Below are 21,719 nucleotides of genomic sequence, written 5' to 3'. Positions count from 1 at the left end.
AGTACAACTTCAGAACTGTAATTTGCCGGAAATGTAAATGTGTAATGTATAATTATATTATTTTATTCAAAGAAAATTGAACAATTTAAATTAGAGGTTGTGGTGGTTCTGGGTAAATTTGTGGAGCTGGTTTAGGTCAGGGATTCCCAGGGTTTGGCTGTGGTTTGTTGTGTGATCCGGTGTCGACCCGAGGAGGATGGGTTCCCCCTGTGAGCCGTGGTTCCTCTCGAGGATTCTTCCTCTCACCGTGAGGGGCTCGGACCCGGAACTACACAGACTAACTGAGCCTTTAATGATCTGAACAGGAAGTAGAGGGAGTTAATTTTTCCAGAGCTGTTTATATATATATATATATATATATATATATATATATATATATATATATATATATATATATATATATATATATATATATATACTACAAACTACATTTATTCCAAATAAAAGTGTTCTCATTTAGCATTTATTTGAAGAAAAACGATGCAGAGCTTTCAGACAATGCAAAGAAATCAATATTTGGTGGAATAACCCTGGTTTTTAATCACAGTTTTTATGCATCTTGGCATCATGTTCTCCTCCACCAGTCTTACACACTGCTTTTGAATAACTTTATGCTGCTCACTCCTGGTGCAAAAATGTATGGATATCTTCCTCTTGATTTTATTCCAGAGGTTTTTTAATCTGGTAAATTCAAAGAAACTCATCATCTTAAATGATTTTTCCAGAGCTGTATATGATATAGTAATATAGTATATTATACTTTTAAAATTTTAAGAATCTTATGGAAGGTAGTTATAAAGCTTAGATTAACTCTAATTTAACTTTACTGTAGTAGTAACCATTACTTGTTTGTGTTTTTGTGTAAATAAACAACATAAGAAAAACAACATAAAAGAAGCACAATTCTCCAGCGATGGCTCGGAAACCCCGGTTCTCCTGGAGTGTAGAAATGGAGGAGAAACTGGTGGAGCTGTGGAGTGAGCAGGAGTGTCTCTTTAATACAATAATAATCTATAATAATCTATAATAATAAATTATCATAGTTGCAGTCTTGCAAACTGTGACCCTGCAAAACTTAAAGTCTGTGACTTTGTGTCTTTAGATGTGAGAGGGTGTTTAATAGACTTTAGTTTAGTTAAGTCTCGAGTCTTTTCGAAGTCGTCTAGTGTACAGTTAGCATAAATAAAGAAAACAAGGACTTTAAGAAATGAAGGTCAGTCAATCTGAAACCTTTTCAGAACTTTGAAAGTATCCTTAAGTGCAGTTGCAAAGATAATCAAAAACCTTTTGATGGAACTGGCACTCATCAGGACCGGCCCAGGAAAGGAAGAGCAAGAATCATCAGAGTTCATCATTTTCACCGAGGGCCACATCAAGGGCATAATGGCTGTCCTCAAAGGGCCAGATGTAACTTATAAATGTAACAAAATATAAACCAAATGTAATATAAAATAAATATAACTACTCCTTAATGTTAAATAACTCTCTGAATGTATTACTTATTCAAATAAAACATTACAGTTGCATGGAAAAATATGTTTGCTTGTTGCTCTTTTATATAAAATCCACAAACTCCATTAAATCAAGGATCAAACCATTCAAGTGAATAAAAAATAACATCAAACACAAGTTATAATATTAATCACCAGTGACCAAACGTTTGATATACTGAAAAGAGGCTTAATTAGTATAAAATCAAAAATTGTAAAAACATGTGTAAAAAAAAAATAATTAAAACAATTTAGCCTTTAATCAAACTAATGAGATGCTTTGATTAAAATAAACACTTTTTTTGCTAAATTAAAGCAGCGTTTCCACATCAATGACCGCACTGCCGTGTAGTGGCGGGAAACTGTAACTTCGCGGGTAACACAATCGACATGCATTGTGGGATATGTAGTTTTTGAGCAAAACACATTTCTGACCCATTTATTTTTAGACATTAAGACCTTTCAGGCTCTCGAGGGCCACATAAAAGAGCGTGACGGGCCACATTTGTCCGTCAAGCCTAAAGACGACCTTCCAAGAACACCCAAAGAGGAGTCCACAAAAGACGAGAAGACACAACATGAGCCTTATATGTTCCTTCATAGTCTGGATTACTTTAAAACTGTGACAATAAAATTACCAGAATCTGAACAGTTTAATCTTTTATTCAAGAAAAAGTTTTATTCTTTGTTCTTTAAGTTCTTTAAAGGCAGAACAGAATGAGTAGATTGTTTTTCTGAAGATAAAAATTCACCAAAACACAAGAACTTTAGGAACAAGAATGCAAATTATATCTTCATCAAAATAAGATAACAGGGTTATTGAGAAAAAAAGGACTTATACAGTCAACAGTCAGACAACAGATAACACTCAAATACTGGACTTCAATACAGCAGGATCAGTGTGGATGGAACAAAATGACGAACCGTTACTAAATCACTCCGGGTTCCTCAGTCTAGCACTATCAGGGTGTATTTACGTCCCGTTAGAACTCTGTGGTTAGTGGCTAATGCTGCTGCACCCAGCCTTAGTGCTGGAGAAACTTCACTTAAAATCTAGATTTACTGGAAATCTAAGCTTACTGGAAATAAACAGAAGGGCTTTACTCACCCAAATAAAGAGAGAAATCTGTGTAGATTAACATCCAGCACTCGTTTGACTTTAAAATAAAAAGTTTTTTTAAGAATTGCAGTTTTGTTTATTTAGATCAGGGCTGTCCAAATTACCGCATGTGGGCCATTTGCGGCCCGTTTCCTTTTTTGGAGCGGCCCGCGAGGTATTTTAGAAACAGAATGAAAGTTGGCCCGCTGTTAAGCAGGTTTTTATAATGTGAGATTCAAAGTTTTTGAACGCTAGGTGTCAGAAACGGGCCAAAGATTCTAAAAGCGAAGAGAGTGCGCATTTCTAGCGCAGAAAAACGGACCAAAGAGTCTAAAAGCGGAGAGGATGCGCATTTCTAGCGCAGAAAAACGGGGTAAAAGAGTGTAAAAGCGGAGAGGATGCGCATTTCTAGCGCAGAAAAACGGGGTAAAAGAGTGTAAAAGCGGAGAGGATGCGCATTTCTAGCGCAGAAAAACAGGGCAAAAAAGTCTAAAAGGGGAGAGAGTGCGCATTTCTAGCGCAGAAAAACGGGGTAAAAGAGTCTAAAAGTGGAGAGGGAGCGCATATCTAGCGCAGAAAAACGGGGTAAAGGAGTCTAAAAGCAGAGAGGGTGCGCATTTCTAGCGCAGAAAAACGGGCCAAAGAGTCTAAAAGCAGAGAGGGTGCGCATTTCTAGCGCAGAAAAACGGGCCAAAGAGTCTAAAAGCAGAGAGAGTGCGCATTTCTAGCGCAGAAGAACGGGCCAAAGAGTCTAAAAGCGGAGAGGGTGCGCATTTCTAGCGCAGAAGAACGGGCCAAAGAGTCTAAAAGCGGAGAGGGAGCGCATTTCTAGCGCAGAAGAACGGGCCAAAGAGTCAAAAAGCAGAGAGAGTGCGCATTTCTAGCGCAGAAGAACGGGCCAAAGAGTCTAAAAGCGGAGAGGGTGCGCATTTCTAGCGCAGAAGAATGGGCCAAAGAGTCTAAAAGAGGAGAGAGTGTGCATTTCTAGCGCAGAAAAACGGGCCAAAGAGTCTAAAAGCGGAGAGAGTGCGCATTTCTAGCGCAGAAGAACGGGCCAAAGAGTCTAAAAGCGGAGAGGGTGCGCATTTCTAGCGCAGAAGAACGGGCCAAAGAGTCTAAAAGCGGAGAGGGAGCGCATTTCTAGCGCAGAAGAATGGGCCAAAGAGTCTAAAAGAGGAGAGAGTGTGCATTTCTAGCGCAGAAAAACGGGCCAAAGAGTCTAAAAGCGGAGAGAGTGCGCATTTCTAGCGCAGAAAAACGAGCCAAAGAGTCTAAAAGTTGCCGTAATTAAGGAGTTTAATATTAAGAGACATCATGAAATGAAACATCAATTTGAAAAATCTTAGTTTACACAACACTGTCAAAGATAGATAAGTAAAGATAAGTAAAGTAAAATGGTGTGTAAATGAAATAATCAGGAAAAAAGTATTATTTAAAGTGGTATATTTAATTTTTTGTTTTATTACAGAGTCTGTGGCCCGTGACTTTAAATATATTTCATCTTCTGGCCCCCAACAAAAAATGTTTGGACAACCCCTGATTTAGACGCTTTCCCTAGCTTCCCCATTAGAAGAGAAACATGGCAGCACCTTTGTTCACTTCGATTTAGGCATCCTAACAAGTGTCACTTAATGAATCTTATAATCTGGTGCACCTTATAGTCCGAAAAAATATTTACATTTACATTTACATTTATGGTATTTAGCAGACGCCCTTATCCAGAGCGACTTACAACAGTGTATATGTATATCAGGGGTGTACTTGGTCCTGATCAAAACGCTTTTCTTATGTTGATCTTTCCTCCCCAATTTGACTTACTAAAGTTGCTGCTTCATCACTCCACATGGTGGCGATATAATCAAATAAATAGAACATTAGAATATTGAAGAATATTGGTTGTTAAATTATGTGAAACTGACACCAATAAACCCATAATTCCTGTTATTTGCTTATTTAGGAGTATTTTATCCTCTTCAGTAACTCCTTAGATGACATGAAGTATCATAAAGAATTATCTTGTGAAATATCGAGTATCTTAGAATCACAGTATCGAGATATCATAGTAACCATGGGCAACGTAATGTAATAAAATCATATTGTGTTAAAACCCACCAGTTAACTGCAGCTGTCATTCCTGTTGTTCCCACACACACTGAGTTGCCAAAAGTCATGGGATAGCAGAATGTAACTGCAGAGGTGAAAAGTAATGAATTACATTTATTCAAGTTACTGTAATTGAGTAGATTTTATGAGTAATTTGTATTTTTTAAAGTAGGTAATTTTACTTTTACTCAAGTACATTTTGACACAAGTAATTTACTTCACTACATTGGAAAACTCCCCGTTACTGAGTAAAAAATAAAATGCTGGGGGGAAAAAAATTTGTCTGAATTTAAAAAAAAAATTTGGAACGGATGCGCCGGCACACGAATGCTCGCGTGTGGAATAACGAGGCAGTAACGTCCTCATGCAATACAAAATGTGTCCCGCCGGACAGAGCTGTCAGCTTTCAAAACTTCCACATCAAACCTGAGAAAGCATGTGGTGTAAGTACTTTTATCATTAAACAATCTGCTTAATCATTAAAAAAACATGTAAAATAGCAGTCAAAGCACAGCAATGGCAAGTTAAAAAAATAATAATGACCTGTAAAACTATAAAAATATGGTTTATAGTCACCTATATAACCATAACTTTTTAACAGTAGAGAATAATAGGGAATAATAGTTAATTAAAAACAATTTAATTTATGATTTGTTGTTCTTTTTTACAACAAATAATTAAAAGTAACTAAGTAACTTTTACTCAAAGTACATTTTAAATTGAGTACTTTTTTACTTTTACTCGAGTAGATTTTTAGATGGGAACTTTTACTTGAGTAGAATTTTAGCAAAGTAAAGGCACTTTTACTTAATTACAAATTTTCAGTACTTTTTGTAAAGTGTTACATCAGGGTATAAGTTGTGAGTTTTTTTCTTTCAGCATTTAACATCCCTCGAGACGCAGTGTCACATGTGTACCAGATATACATAATTAAAGGCTAGAATTAGCATCCACAGTGGACAGTGCACCTGTATTGGTTGGTAATGATCGTGACTGGTAGTGTCTGGCTTAAACTGTCCATGCAAACAATCAAATGACTCAACATTCAATGCAGAAGTCCCTGTCCCATGACTTTGGCATGTCTGTATACTGTGTTTTTAACATGTTTATGATCTGGATGAAATTCCTTTGGTTCCAGGTCCCGTTCAGGTCATTAAAACAGTCTGTAAACATGCTACATAATTCAATCATTAAAAATTAAACCTTAATGTTTAAAACAGCTTTAATCAGGGACATTCAAGCACATTCTCTTCTGATCAAACATTACAAGAAGAAATATTAAACAGCACAGTTTTAATGAGATACATAATATATGGACAAAAGTATTGGGACACACCTTTTTTTTTTAATAATTGACTTACGGTGCTCCATTCAGTGCCGTTCCCACCGGCATATAAACTCCAACTCCCAGCCATGAAATCTGTCTGTGTGTTCATTAAAGAGTGTACAAAAAGGGGGACCGACTCCACACGAATGCCTATAAGTTTAGAATGGAAGGTTAAATAATGTAAATTATCCTGTAGGTCTCAATACATTTGTCCATATAGTGAATATAGAACATATCACTGCAACAATGGAAGTTGTACTGCTCTGGAAAAAAATAAGAGACCACTTAAAAATTATAAGTTTCTTTAATTTTACCAAATCAAAACCCTCTGGAGTATAATCAAGAGGAAGATGGATGATCACAAGCCATCAAACCAAACTGAACTGCTTGAATTTTTGCACCAGGAGTAAAGCAGCATAAAGTTATCCAAAAGCAGTGTGTAAGACTGGTGGAGGAGAACATGATGCCAAAATGCATGAAAACTGTGATTAAGAACAAGCGTTATTCCACCAAATATTGATTTCTGAACTCTTAAAACTTGAACATGAATATGAACTTGTTTTTTTTGCATTATTTGAGGTCTGAAAGCTCTGCATCTTTTTTGTTATAAAATAACAATGCTAAATGCTAAAAATGACTTTATTTGGAATTTGGGAGAAATGTTGTCTGTAGTTTATAGAATAAAACAACAATATTCATTTTACTCAAACATAAACCTATAAATAACAAAATCAAAGAAACTGATTCAGAAACTGAAGTGGTCTATTTATTTTTCAGAGCCATATGGTGTTTTGAAGTTCAGGTGAAGATCAGGTGATTCTCTGAAGCAAATATGTTGTTAAGTTGTGAAGGGGGGAATAGCTTAAAGCACCCAAATGTGGATTATTCTGTAAAGAGTGGAAGGGATTCAGTGTTCAAACTATGGTTGTCAAGTTCAAAACTGGATAATAACTATAATTTCAATACGTTTTTCCACTTCATGCTTCCTCACAAGGCGTTTTTATGTTTTTAAGGCAAATTTGGTACCTGGTACCTGGAACCAGATACCTCATATTTAGTATCTGCTCAACTGTGGTTGCAAGCAAGCTGACTATGGGCTAAAACATGACTTTCTATAGTTTTAAGGTTTGAAAATGAACAAGTTACCAAAAAGCGAGTAAAATCAGGTAGTATAGGTTTCCTGCAGTGGTAAAATGCATTTCGTCGCTGTCCTATGAAAAACACTTATCTACATTTTTGTCGATTTTTAGTTTACTACAAAATGTGAACAGACAAACTGTCCCTTACATTTTCTTGATGTAAGGAACAATATAAACTCTACAAAAGACCTGAAATAAACTCTTTTTACATTGACTTCCATTGAAAGTTTTGGAGATAAGTGTTTTTCATTGTACAGCGGCGATTTGCTTTAAGGCTTTGGTCATGTAGAAGAGTTTGGTTAGAATTGCAAATTGCAATAGGGATCCATTCCAGCATCTGGACCTGTACCTTACTTGCACTTTACCTCAGCATCAATAAACCACTGTAGAGCCGATGTACATCCCTTAGAAATTCAAGGCACAGTCACTGGTTCGAGATGTAATAAGTTCTATTCATGATAATGTCAGGATAATGTCAAGATAAGTGAAGATCATAACCAGAAGGGGCTCTAGCCCCTTTCAAAAAAACAAAGGTAATCCAGATTTGTTACAGATTTTACCTGGAGAAGCTGTATGTGCGAACACAAATGTCTGTATCAGGTGTACTACACATTATCAGGACTTTATCCTGCCAGCTTCCAAGTACTAAGCTTGGGTAATGTCCAAGTGCAAGTCCAAGTGATCCTATAGGTGAACAGAGCAGGTAAGTTCCCAGGCAATCCACAGTGGGTCATGCAATGCTTCCAGCACATGCTACACAGGTGCCAATCCTTGCCTAAACCATGAGGAACATTCCTTAAAGTGAGGATGCATCGGACCCGGAATAGGATTAAGCTCTCGATTAAGCCCAGACCCGATTCTCCAGACACTGCCAGACTGACAAGCAGTTCAACCAACAGTCATCAAACAATCTGGACTTGGGTCTTACTAGCATCTTAACATATGGAGCAATTCAGAGCTGTCAATTGTCGCTAGCAGTTCAATCCAGGGTTGCTGATCCACTCCCAGATTTGAATCATCTCCTGCGGACTCCTGGGATGCACCAGCATCAAGCTCTGATAGGCACAGGCACTGTCTCTGTACTTTTCCTCGATGTTGAACGTCCTGAAGCCTTTGTGCTTCTCTGGGACTAGTCCCAGTTTCTTGAGACACATGCCCGTGTAGACGTCGTCAATAGGGTACAGCGAGATGTGGCGGGAGACGTTCCTCAAACGGAGTCCCACGTTACCCGAGTAGAGGTAACCTCCTCCACCGGCGTAGGGCGGGTAAGGTCCCGTGAAGACGCTCTCTGGGATGTAGTACTTCAACTTCTTGTCCCGATGAGGTCCAGCATTAGTTATCACATCTCCAATGAAGAGATCTCGGGCGGCAGTGCCGGACAGTTTGTCGAGGTACTTAAGGATGTGACGAGTGTTGACAAAGACATCGTCGTCCCCCTTGAAAATATACTGGGCTGAGGAACAATGATTGCCCATCCACTCCAAGAAGAGAACCTCCTTCAGAGTGAGGTTGAAGAAGGTGTCACGGTAATCCCATTGGAGGATGTCCCCATGCAGCTGTGCCTCGTGTTTGACCATTGCGGACAAGTCTGGGAAGTGGTCACTCGCATCAGTGTTGCCGAGAAGGAAGATGGTGACCACACGGCGATTGTCAAGGATTCCAGTTCGACCCCAAGACTGTCTAATTGCCTGTCTCCTATCAAAATGTGGCGCCATAGACTTTATGGCTAGCAACAGAAACGGAGGTTCTGAGCAAGCTGCAGGTGCATCCGCCAGCATACGGTACGACCTGCACCGCATGTACAACAGGAAGTCCTTGAAGCGCTGCGGCAGGGAGTTATAGTCCTTAATCTGCAAGGTCATGCCAATGTCCGCCTTGCAAGGGTCTGTCCGAGACGTGTAGTTCAACCAATCAGACAACTGTGGGACCTCCTGAAGGGTTGAGTTGGTGGGGGTGAGGGCTGAAACAATCAACGGGTTGTGGACGTGGTCCAGGTGCTGCTGCTCACGGTTCCAGAATGCCTCACTGAGTTGAAACTTCTTCCAGAAATTATTTGTAGGGAGGTGCCTTTCTATAACGTTGGACTTGCCCTGGCCGTAGCTCCTGGTCACCTCTACCAGGATGTAGATGAGGAAGTTGATCATCATCATCAAGCCCAGGACCTTTGTCTTTTTCCGGCTGGCCTGCATGCTGAGGATACAATTGCCACCTTAAAAGCAAACACACACAGAGCACATCAGTTATTCATCAGTCTTCAGTATCAAAGAAAAGAAGGACTTCTGATCAAGGATTAGACCACAAAAGAACAAAGAACAAATCCCCAGATTACACAGCTGAAACCATCACGGCTGCAAAGAACAAAAAAGCAGATTAGCCCCAAAATTGGTGAAGATATTAGAAATAATCAAATGTTAGTGGTTTTACACACCTTAACCCAAACATGGAACCCAAAGTATTAATCACAAAGCACTTAAACCATTGCTGGTCATCATGATAGCAAAGAATACGGCCCAGATTAAGCCACAAGGATGACGGTTAGTTGTGGTTCAGAGCCCTGTGCTCTTAATCATGAAGGTGCCATGAAAGGTTCTTCGAGCAACTAATACAGTAGGCGGACTAAACTTTAGATCCAGACCTGAACCTATTGTGCACTGTGTTAGATTGGGCTTTAAATGGTTCTACCTTGTTCTGCCTTAATCTACCTCACTCTGCTTCACTTTACGTCCCTCTAACTTTTTTTAAAGGGTGGTAAAGTGAGGTAGAGTGTTGCGGAATGAGATAGCGTAATGTAAAGTGAAGTAGAGTGGGTACAAACGAGGTAGAGTGCGGCAGAGTGAGGTAGAGAGAGGTAGAGTGAGGTAGAGAGAGGTAGGGTGAGGTAGAGAGAGGTAGGGTGAGGTAGAGGGAGGTAGAGAGAGGTAGAGTGAGGTAGAGAGAGGTAGGGTGAGGTAGAGAGAGGTAGGGTGAGGTAGAGAGAGGTAGGGTGAGGTAGAGAGAGGTAGAGAGAGGTAGAGGGAGGTAAAGTAGAGTAGAGTGGGGCAAAGTGAGGTAGAGAGAGGTAGGGTGAGGTAGAGTGAGGTAGAGAGAGGTAGAGTGAGTTAGAGTGAGGTAGAGTGAGTATGAGTGAGGTAGAGTGAGTATGAGTGAGTATGAGTGAGTATGAGTGAGTATGAGTGAGGTAGAGCGGGGCAAAGTGAGGTAGAATAGGTACAAGCAAGGTAGAGTGCGGCAGAGTGAAGTAGAGGGAGGTAAAGTGAGGTAGAGTGGGGGGAAAGTGAGGTAGAGTGAGTATGAGTGAGGTAGAGTGGGTACAAGCAAGGTAGAGTGCGGCAGAGTGAGGTAGAGAGAAGTAGAGGGAGGTTAAGTGAGGTAGAGTGAGTGCGGCAGAGTGAGGCAGAGTAAGGTAGAGTGGGGCAAAGTGAGGTAGAGAGAGGTAGAGAGAGGTAAAGTGAAGTAGAGTGAGGGCAGCAGAGTGAGGCAGAGTTGGGCAGAGTAAGGTAGAGTGGGGCAAAGTGAGGTAGAGAGAGGTAGAGGGAGATAAAGTGAGGTAGAGTGCATGCGGTAGAGTAGGGGGAAAGAGTGGGGCAAAGTGAGGTAGAATGGGTACAAGCGAGTTAGAGTGCAGCAGAGTGGGGAAGAGAGAGGTAGAGTGAGGTAATGTCAGGTAGAGTGAGTGCGGCAGAGTGAGGTAGAGGAAGGTAGTGTCAGGTAGAGTGAGGGCAGAAGAGTGAGGTAAGTGAGATAGAGTGTCAAAGTGAGGTAGAACAATGAGGTTAAGCCTTAAGTGAATCTATTCAATTTCGAATCTGAATTTCGAATTCATTTTAGGAGTTTTTTTGTTTTTATAATTCTCACATTTCAGGCTAAAAAGATGTATCGTAATAAATACAGCTAACTGAATTGTAGCTAAATTGTAATTGTACCTAAATTTTGAATTGAAATTCAGTTGTTGGCTGCATTTAAAATAAAATGAAATGATTACTGGGTTACTTCAGTACACAGGATACAGCACTGAATCATATAAATGCATATAGTTAGATTGTTAGAGGATGTTCCAGATCTTATCTTCTCTAAAACAAGGAAGGAACCAAATATTAGAATCTTGTTTCCAGTCCTGGATTTTGTAATCACTGGAATTGACAGGAAATAAGGAGAAACGTTAACATTTAAACACATATGGTTAATCTACTGAGCCTGGTGACGTGTTGAGAAGGTAGATTATATGGATTAAATCTCATAAATAACTCATAAATAACACCACCTCTTTAAACATCTCCTAAAGCATCGCTTAAAGAACCTCCAGCAGCAGCTTCATGGTTAGGAGTGAGTACGGGGGCTGGGCTACTCACAGCTGGGGCAGGAGCAGGGCTGGTCGATGGAGAGCTCCATGAGGACGATGGATTCGCTCCAGTTTGGTCCAGAGCGTTTACGGTGATCCCTGGGGACGAATTTGGACCAGAACTGTGAGGGAAGACCCGGCAGCATAGCGGCAAGCTGTACATTTCCCAAACCTCTCGCTCTGTCTATCCTTTCTTCTCCTCTTTCTCTCTCTGGTAGCCAGTTTTCCCTCTATTTCTAGACCTAAACTTATTTTCTTTAGATTTTTCCTTTCCTGGAATTCCCTTCCTCCTTCCAGTTGTATATATATATATATGTACACACAAACTCATACATGTGTCTCTTACATCTCTTCGTTATTCTCTCTCTCTCTTTCTTCCTCTTTCTCTCTTTCTCTCTCTCTCTCTCTCTCTGGAGACAGTAGTCATGTGTTCCTGATTCCAGCGTCCTCATGACACCAATTACATGTTTGCAGGCTGTATCCTAGAGCCCCACGCACCACGACCAGAGAGATGCCCTTATAAACCCCACCCACCCAGTACTGTTACTACTCTTTATTTATGCTGAAATACGGATTAAATCTCATAAATAACTCCTGAAAACCTCTGGAATATAATCAAGAGGAAGATGGATGATCACAAGCCATCAAACCACCAAACTGAACTGCTTGAATTTTTTGCACCAGGAGTGAGTAGCATAAAGTTATTCAAAAGCAGTGTGTAAGACTGGTGGAGGAGAACATGATGCCAAGATGCATGAAAAAAATGTGATTAAAAACCAGGGTTATTCCACCAAATATTGATTTCTAAACCATTAAAACTTGATTATGAATATAAACTTGTTTTCTTTGCATTATTTGATTTTTTGTTATTTCAGCCATTTCTCATTTTCTGCAAATAAAAGCTTTAAATGACTAAAATATTTTTGTTTATAATTTAGGAGAAATGGTGTCCGTAGTTTATAGAATAAAACAACAATTGCAAAATCACAATCAATTTTTCCCAGAGCTGCACATGAAAACACCAGCATTTATATTGTTTTAAACAACCGACACCACCAATATAAACATAATTCCATTTAACATATCTAACATTACATGTATTCTTCAATTTACATTTCACCCCTTCAGAGATAAATGTGCTGCTTAGAGGAATCTAAAGCAGAAAACAGATTCTAGTTTCTTTAAAACTGTTTTATTTTGTTCTTGTAGTCTTCAATATAAAATTTACAATGTAAAAAATAAATAATAATAAAAATAAATAAAAAACCACATTGAATGTGAAGAGATGTGTGTGTTCAAACTTTTGACTGGTACTGTATCATTCAAATGATGGAAATAATATTCTAATATAAAATCTATACCAAAAAAATTATAAAATGAACTAAAATATTTAGTAGATTTTAGTTTCCTTTGCACTGGAAGCCTGTTTTTTTAATATGTTTATTTTATTGTAATTTGAGACCGACAGCAGCTCTCAGTTTTAGTGTGATGTGCAACAAAACATTTAAAAAAGAAAATATATGATTCCATCATAATGGAGGAGATTAAATATCCATTATATTTCCATCTCAATACAAAAGACTATTAGAATCTCAGTGTTGGTGAATGATAAATGACATATATATATATATATATATATATATATATATATACACACACACACACACGCGTATATATATATATATATATATATATATATATATATATATATATATATATTTTTTTTTTTTTTGGTGTGTTTTATTGTTTGTTTGTTTTTTGGATCACTACATTTTGTAACATAAACATTACACACACATATATATATATTAGTTAGGTAAAAAGGGTAAAGCTAAAGCTTCAGTCTATACCTTTTCGGTTTGTATTGATTTGTTTCAACACAAGATATAGGATCTGTTTTTTATTTCCTCTTCTTTGTTTTATTATTATATATGTTTAACCTATTTTAACTCGTGTTTATATATATGTTTTGCAAAACCAAAATAAACGAAACTAAAACTATAGCTTAAAAACATTATAAAAAAATTATGCATAACTTTGCTTATAATTTAAGGTGAAAACAGGGAAAAGTTCCTGTCAGCTGTTTGCCAGTCAAATGATGTTTCTGAGTGAACGGAGAAGGACAGTAATATGTATTGATGTAATGATTTGATTCTGTTAGCCGCAAGCAAATTAACTATTAGCAGGAAATGAAAGCTACGGCTAATCTCTAATACCATCCAGGAAATGGACTCAATGTCCCTATTCATGCAATTTTAAAAGGAAGCCTGTGGTGTCTCTGTATGTGTGTATATGTTAGTTTGCTTCTTCCTGGGAAAGTAATGTGAGAAACATTTTAATAACGTAATTTTCTATATGTCAAATGTTTTCAGAACATTTCAGGAATGTTATTTTTGGTTAATACTGTGTTTTCTGAAAGTTACAGTTAGCGTTCTTACACCGCTCAATCTGTCAAGTTTTATTTAACATTTTTAAACGTTCTGGTAACATCACTGCAACGTCAGTGTTTTAACGTTTAGTTTTGGGAATGTTACTTTTAACGTTTCCATAATGTTAGCATATTTCTAGCTGGAAAAATTATGTGAGAAACTTTCTAAAAACGTTGTGATGCGAGACATTTTTATATGTCAAAGGTTTTCAGAACATTCCTGAAACGTTATTATTTTAAATGTTACAGGCAAACCTTCCTTGAATGTTTTCAGATCATTGCTATAAATTTTTGGTAAATATGCCGTTTTTCTGAAAGTTATAGTTAACGTTTTTAGAATGTTCATTCTGTCAAGTCTTCTGGATGTTATTAGAACATTTTTATTTAACATTTTTAAACGTTCTGGTAACGTCACTGCAACATCACTCGTGTCAGTGTTTTAATGTTAAGTTTCAGGAACGTTCCTTTTAATGTTTCAATAATGTTAGTAGGTAAGAAACGTTCTAATAACATTGTGATGCAATCCATTATTATATGTAAATGGTATTCAGAACATTCCTGGAACATTCTTTTTAAATGTTACAGGCTAACCTTCCAGGAATGTTTTCAGAACATTGCTAAAGTTACAGGTAACGTTCTTAGAATGTTCATTTTGTCAAGTATTTTGGATGTTCTTAGAACATTTTTATTTAACATTTTTAAACGTTCTGGTAACATCACTAGAACATAAAGTGTCAGTGTTTTAATGTATAGTTCCGGGAATGTTCCTTTTAACATTTCCATAATGTTGGTATGCTTCTAGCTGGAAAAATGATGTAAGAAACTTTCTAATAACGCTGTGATGCAAGCCATTATTATATATCAAAGGTTTTTTGAATGTTCAATCTGTCAAGATTTCTGGATGTTCTTAGAACATTTTTATTTAACATTTTTAAACGTTCTGGTAACATCACTACAACATATCGTGTCAGTGTTTTAATGTTTAGTCTTAGGAACATTATAACGTTCTAATAACGCTGTGATGCGAGCCATTATTATATGTCAAAGGTTTTTAGAATGTTCAATCTGTCAAGATTTTTGGATGTTCTTAGAACATTTTTATTTAACATTTTTAAATGTTCTGGTGAAGAATAAATTCGCTGCAACATCACTTGGTAATTTTAAAGTTTCCTTAATGTTAGTATGCTTCTAGCTGGGAAAGTTTTGTGAGAAATGTTCTAATAATGTTGTGATGCGAGGCATCATTATATGTCAAAGGTTTTTAGAATGTTTCTGAAACATTCTAACCTTCCTGGAATGTTTTCAGAATATTGCTATACATTTTTGGTTAATAGACAGTTTTCTGAAAGTTACGGTGAACGTTTTTAGAATGTTCTATCTGTCAAGATTTCTGGATGTTCTTAGAACGTTTTTTATTTTACATTTTTAAACATTCTGGTAACATCACTACAACATAACAAGCCAGTGTTTTAATGTTTAGTCTTATGAACATTCATTTTAACGTTTTCATAATGTTAGTATGCTTCTAGCTGGGAAAATTATGTGAGAAACTTTCTAATAACATTGTGATGCTATTCATTATCATATATGAAAGGTTTTCACAACATTTCTGAAACATTATTTCTGGAACATTACAGACTAACCCTCCTTAAATGTTTTCAGAACATTGATAAAACCCAGATAGCAATTTTTGGTCAATAGACCGTTTTTCAAAAAGTTACAGTTAACGTTTTTAGAATGTTCTATCTGTCAAGATTTCTGGATGTTCTTAGAACATTTTTATTTAAAATTTTTAAACGTTCTGGTAACATCACTGCAACGTCACTTGTGTCAGCGTTTTAATGTTTAATTTTGGGAATGCTACTTTTAACGTTTCCATAATGTTAGTATTCATCTAGCAGGGAAAGTTATGTGATGAACGTTAGTGATGCAATCCATTATTATGTGTCAAACGTTTTCAGAACATTCCTGGAATGTTTTCAGAACATTGCTAAACCCCAGGTAACAAATATTGGTTAATAGGCCGTTTTCTAAAAGTTACAGTTTTTAGAACATTTTAGAACATTTTTAAACGTTGTGGTAATGTTGCTGCAACATCACTTGTTACTTTTAACGTTTCCTTAATGTTAGTATGCTTCTAGCTGGGAAAGTTATATGAGAAGGTTTCGTAATAACATTGTGATTTAAACCCTTATTATATGTCAAACTTTCTCAGAACGTTCCTGGAACATTATTTCAGGAACATTACAGACTATCCTTCCTAAAACCTTTGCTAAGCTGTAGCTAAACGTTCTTATAACGTTTTCTTTTAGCATTCTAACCACATAATTAACACCAATCTTTTACGTTTAGGAAGAAGAAGAAGCGATAAAGATGCCGAAATGGATGGAGAATACTCTGTGCTTTACAGTAACAGAGCTTTAATGAATTCAAGATGTCTGAATGTACCCTCAACCTATCAGCTACAGAAGCTCTGGTACGAAGGTCACGGCAGTAAAGTGCGTTTTATAGCACATTAGCTTAGCAGCAGAACTGGCCTCACCTCACTCACTTCCTGTCGGCAGCTCTCATCAGCTGAGCTCTATGTTCTAGATAAGATACAGCAGATTAGATCATTATTCCTGGTACTTCCTTGTGTACTTCACCTGTGTTCTTTACAAGAAGATCACTGGTTCAAACCAGTCATGCAGCTTGCTATCAGCTGCCAGAGCCCTGAGAGAGCACAATTTTCCTTGCTCTCTTTCTCTGGGTGGGTACTGTAGATGGTGTTCTTTCCCCTCATCACTCCTAGGGTGATGTTGATCAACACAAGGCTGCGTCTGTGAGCTGATGTATCAGAACTGAGTTGCTGCGCTTTCCTCCGAGCGTTAGCGCTGTGATGCTACTCGGCAATGCTACAGCATCAGCAGCAGTTCAAAAAGAGGCGGAGTCTGACTTCACATGCGTCGGAGGAGGCGTGGACCTAATGAGTAGGTTGGGTAATTGGTCGTGTAAATTGGGAAGAAAATGGGTACAAAAAATGTTCTAAATAAAAAATAATAAAGCATGCTAAGTTTAAGCACAGTTATTATTTGAACAGTCCCATTTCCACACCCTGGTTTGCCAGGTGAACAACACCTGGAAAAATCCATGCGAACAGTGTGCTGCAGCTATGGAAATTTTCTCCTGAGCAGGTAATCACTGAGCTTCAGTAAGGTTTGCCAACCAGAGTTGGGTAATTTATCACATTATCACTCACTTATTAACGTTACTGCGCAGAACAAAAGCCTTATTTTAACAATGTCCAAAAGCGGCATTCACTTCTCTACTAGGCTCAGAGGAATCTGGGATGCACAATCACTCAACAGTGGAAACACAGCACTGTATTGCAGTCAGATTAATCAGTTTTGCAGATTTAATTTGGAAGAAATTATGATATTTAAGAGCAATGCTAATCGCTGCTAGTGTCAGTGACCTTTCTAATCGTCAGTCCAGCAGCAGTAGGTGATCTGAACTGTCTCCACCAAGAGGTCAGTCAAATTACAGGGCGTGAAAGACCAGAGGTGGAAAGTAATGAATTACATGTACTCAAGTTACTGTAATTAAGTAGATTTTATGAGTAATTTGTAATTTTTAAAGTAGTTTTTAAAAATAGGTCATTTTACTTTTACTCAAGTACGTTTTGACACAAGTAATTTACTTTGCTACACTGGAAAACTCCCAATTACTGAGTAAATAAAAATGCTGGGGGAAAAAAAACAATTGTCTGAATTAAAAAAAAAAAAATGGCACGGATGCTCACGCGTGGAGTAACGAGGCAGTAACGTCCTCATGCAATACAAAATGCATATTAAACCTGAGAAAGCATGTGGTGGTAAGTACTTTTATCATTAAACAATCTGCAGTTAAAGCAGTTAAAGCATAGCAATGGCAAGTTAAAAAATTATAATAAACTGTAAAACTAATAAATTACAGTTTATAGTCACCTATATTACCATAACTTTTTAATAGTAAAGAAAAAAAATGGACCATAGAAATCTATACCACTTGTTTTATGGGGTGTTCTGAACAAATACTGCCTAAAAGATCCAAATTATTATGTGGAATAATAGTTCATTAAAAACAATTTAATTTATGATTTGTTTTTATTTTTAATATCAAATAATTAAAAGGAACTATGTAACTTTTACTCAAAGTACATTTTAAGTTAAGTAATTTTTACTTTTACTCAAGTAGATTTTTAGATGGGTACTTTTAGTTTTATATGAGTAGAATTTTAGCAAAGTAAAGGTTCAATCCAGCAGAACAACTTCCTGTCTGACATTTAAATACATGCAAATGAGCTCCTGAAGGACACCTTCAGCAGTAACTCATGCAGCTCATCGCTCTATACCTCTCACCATGTGTCTCCATATGTTCAGAATATACAAATTATCTTTAGGTTATACCTAATTTCTTCTTAGACCACAGCATACTCCAGAATCTCCACCAGGGGGAGTCCTGAGATCTCTACCACTAATCCAGGTCCTGCATCCTGCCATGAACCAGGACTTTCCACCCTCGAGCCAATCATTACACAGACTAAGTGTGATAGACAACAATGTCTACGCTGTTTCTCCATTCACTGGCCACTTTATTAGAAACAGACACGTTTTAGTTTCAGCCACTGGAAGATTTATTGGAAACACCTACCACGATTTTTATACACTGGCCACTTTATAAGAAACACCTACTGCCATGTGCATCCATTCACTGGCCACTTTATTAGAAACACCTACTGCCTTGTTCCTTCAACTACTGGCCACTTTATTAGAAACACCTACTGCCATGTGCATCCATTCACTGGCCACTTTATTAGAAACACCTACTGCCTTGTTCCTTCAACTACTGGCCACTTTATTAGAAACACCTACTGCCATGTGCATCCATTCACTGGCCACTTTATTAAAAAAAAATCTATCCTGAGGTTTTACACACTGGCCACTTTATTAGAAACATCTGGCCACTCTATTAGAAACATCTGGCCACTTTGTTAGAAACACCTACCTTGAGCGTCTACACACTGGTCACTTTATTAGAAACACCTGGATACTTTATTAGAAACAATGATTTTTTTATACACTGGCCACTTTATTATGAACACCCACAATGATTTTTTTATACACTGGCCACTTTATTAGAAACACCTACTTTTGAATTGTTTATACACTGGCTTTTACACTTTATTAGAAACATCTGGTCACTTTATTAAAAAAAAATCTATCCTGAGGTTTTACACACTGGCCACTTTATTAGAAACATCTGGCCACTCTATTAGAAACATCTGGCCACTTTGTTAGAAACACCTACCTTGAGCGTCTACACACTGGTCACTTTATTAGAAACACCTGGATACTTTATTAGAAACAATGATTTTTTTATACACTGGCCACTTTATTATGAACACCCACAATGATTTTTTTATACACTGGCCACTTTATTAGAAACACCTACTTTTGAATTGTTTATACACTGGCTTTTACACTTTATTAGAAACATCTGGTCACTTTATTGAAAACACCTACCATGATTTTCTATGCACTGGCCACTTTATTAGAAACACTGATTGTGAATTTCTATAACCTGGCCACTTTATTAGAAACACCTACTAAGAGTTTCTACACACTGGCCACTTTATTAGAAATACCTAGCATTTGCTTTCACTAACTGGTCATTTTATTGGAAACATCTTTGTGCAACTCTACATACTGGCCATTTTATTAGAAACACCTACAGCCTTGTGCCTCCAATTACTGGCCACTTTATTAGAAACACCTGCCTCCAATTTCTACACACTGGCCACTTTATTACAAACTTGTACCATGGAGCTTCTACACACTGGACATTTTATTGGAAACATCTAACTAGTGGCCCTCTGCACACTGGCCACTTTATTAGAAACACCTACTTTGTAGTTCTGCTAACTGGCCACTGTATTTGACCTACCTTTAAGTTCTGTACACTGGCCACTTTATAGGAAACACCTTTCTTGTATACTTCCTCTTTATTAAACAGTTTACCTTGTTCCTCCACTCACTGGCCACTTTATTGGAAACACTTTACTACAACCCAAAATATATTGTACTCTTGGCCACTCACAGGAAACACCAACCTATTATCTTTTTACTTTTTGGCCAATTTATTGGAAACCCCTACTCTACATCCTTTTATTCAATGGCCAATTTACTGGAATCACCTTCTTAGTACCCTTCTATTCACTGGCCACTTACAAACACCTACTGCCCTGTGCCTCCAATTATGGCCACTTTATTAGAAACACTTACTTTGTAGTTTTCCTAATTTATTACTTTATTGGACCTGTAGTTTTTATGCACTGGCCACTTTATTGGAAACACTAACTAAACAATTAACTACATCCCCAAATATATTGCAAACCTGGCCACTCACTGGAAACACCAACATTCTACCTTTTCACTTATTAGCCAAATTATTGGAAACACCCATTTTTGGAATCACTTTCTTAGTACCCTTCCATTCACTGGCCATTTTATTAGAGCCCACTATCTTTACCTTTTAAACACGTTTTACCAGTTTTTGGAGCTTTTTTAGAAGATATTTCTGTACATATTGTGTACAGCAGGTCGTGGTGTGGTGTGAGCTAGAGCTTATCTGGGTTCTCCACACTGCTAAAAAACAGATAGTAGAGGCTGGACTTCGCCCCGACCCCAGACTGAACCGCAGCCTTAACCTCAGACACCCCCACTACCACTACCACCACCCACCCCCCACCCCCCAACCACCCCCATCACATCCTATCACCTCCCATCTCCCATAACATCCACACACAGTCTGATAATCACACTTCTCTTACCCTGAACCGAGTCAACAGGTCCTCCAGCACTCCAGCACCGCACTCAGTCCCCCTCAGATCCTCCACCACCCGTCCCTGTCCTGCTGCTCCTCTCCAGCGCGAGGAGGAACATCTCCACAGCCAACAGGTGTGTGTCTCCAGGTGTTTGATTAGACCTGTTCAATGATGAATAATAAAATCCTACAGTGATCAGTCAGGCAGCAGCTCTGAAGATCTCCCACAAAGCTCTGACTGAGCTTCACTCAGGCTGGTTTTATTCCCCACCCACATTCACACAGCCAATCCCAGCGCAGGGGGCGGGGCCTGGGTAATACGGGTGGAGGAAAAACAATGGCACGTCAGTTTATTATGAAGAGCATAGAGATTGTGTTATATTTAGAGAGATGGATGAATGAAAGATAGTAAGAAAGGAGTGGGTGGGTGGATGTATGGACAGATGGTTTGTTGGGAGATGGGTGAATGGATGGATGGATGGGTGAAAGTTTGGGATGGTGGATGGGGTTATTATGGATGTTTGGATGGATAGACAGATGAATAGATGGGTTTGTTGGCAAATGAATGAATGTTGGATCTTTGGATAAACAGATGAGATGATGGGTGGATGGATGAAAGAACTGATCTATGAATGGATGAGTTAGTGGGAGAGTGTGTGGGTGTTTGGTGTTCTGGGTGAACAGATGGATGGGTGGGCGGGGTTAAAAAGAACAGGACAGGAGAATGGGAGGATGGGTGTATGAAGAGATGGGTGGGCGGATGAGTTGGCAAATGGATGAATGGATGGATGGATGAGTTGGTGAGTGAGTGAATTGGTCATTTACTGGTTACATATGGATTGATGGATGGGTGGATAGATGGATGAGATGGCAGATGGATGAAATGGTAAATGGGTTGAGTGTTGAGTGGGTGGATTTGTTTGTTGGTTAGTGGATAAATGCATGGGTCAG

General features: G+C 38.0%; 1 protein-coding gene and 1 long non-coding RNA gene across 4 annotated transcripts in view; one reads left to right on the top strand and one right to left on the bottom strand.

Moving 5' to 3' along the window:
* Window positions 1–21,719, top strand: part of LOC125785566 (uncharacterized) — a 111,403-nt gene that overhangs the window by 21,001 nt on the left and 68,683 nt on the right. The window lies entirely within an intron of this gene.
* Window positions 5,897–20,999, bottom strand: b3gnt2a (UDP-GlcNAc:betaGal beta-1,3-N-acetylglucosaminyltransferase 2a). Of its 3 annotated transcripts, XM_007260605.4 has the most exons (3): window positions 20,776–20,999; window positions 11,508–11,596; window positions 5,897–9,367 (listed from the first exon to the last, which is right to left on the bottom strand). In XM_007260605.4, exons 2-3 carry the CDS (start codon window positions 11,545–11,547, stop codon window positions 8,130–8,132), a joined length of 1,278 nt encoding a protein of 425 aa, XP_007260667.3. In that variant the 5' UTR covers window positions 11,548–11,596; window positions 20,776–20,999; the 3' UTR covers window positions 5,897–8,129. The 3 variants fall into 3 exon arrangements, with proteins under 3 accessions (XP_007260667.3, XP_007260668.3, XP_007260666.3); XM_007260606.4 differs by lacking the exon at window positions 11,508–11,596; XM_007260604.4 differs by lacking the exon at window positions 20,776–20,999 and having other exon boundaries at window positions 11,508–12,024.

The sequence above is a fragment of the Astyanax mexicanus genome, chromosome 21, assembly GCF_023375975.1.
Source record: "Astyanax mexicanus isolate ESR-SI-001 chromosome 21, AstMex3_surface, whole genome shotgun sequence".
In the NCBI taxonomy this organism is placed as follows: domain Eukaryota; kingdom Metazoa; phylum Chordata; class Actinopteri; order Characiformes; family Acestrorhamphidae; genus Astyanax; species Astyanax mexicanus.
The sequence above is the reverse complement of the archived record's forward strand: the minus strand, read 5'-3'. Positions and strand labels throughout refer to the sequence as shown.

Bases quoted from the DNA above. Each gene is read 5' to 3' on its own strand.
- b3gnt2a (XM_007260604.4), bottom strand. From the start codon at position 11,643: ATGCTGCCGGGTCTTCCCTCACAGTTCTGGTCCAAATTCGTCCCCAGG. The intron at 9,368-11,507 runs GTGAGTAGCCCA...TTTGCTTTTAAG, and splicing joins GCCCTGCTCCTGCCCCAGCT to GTGGCAATTGTATCCTCAGC.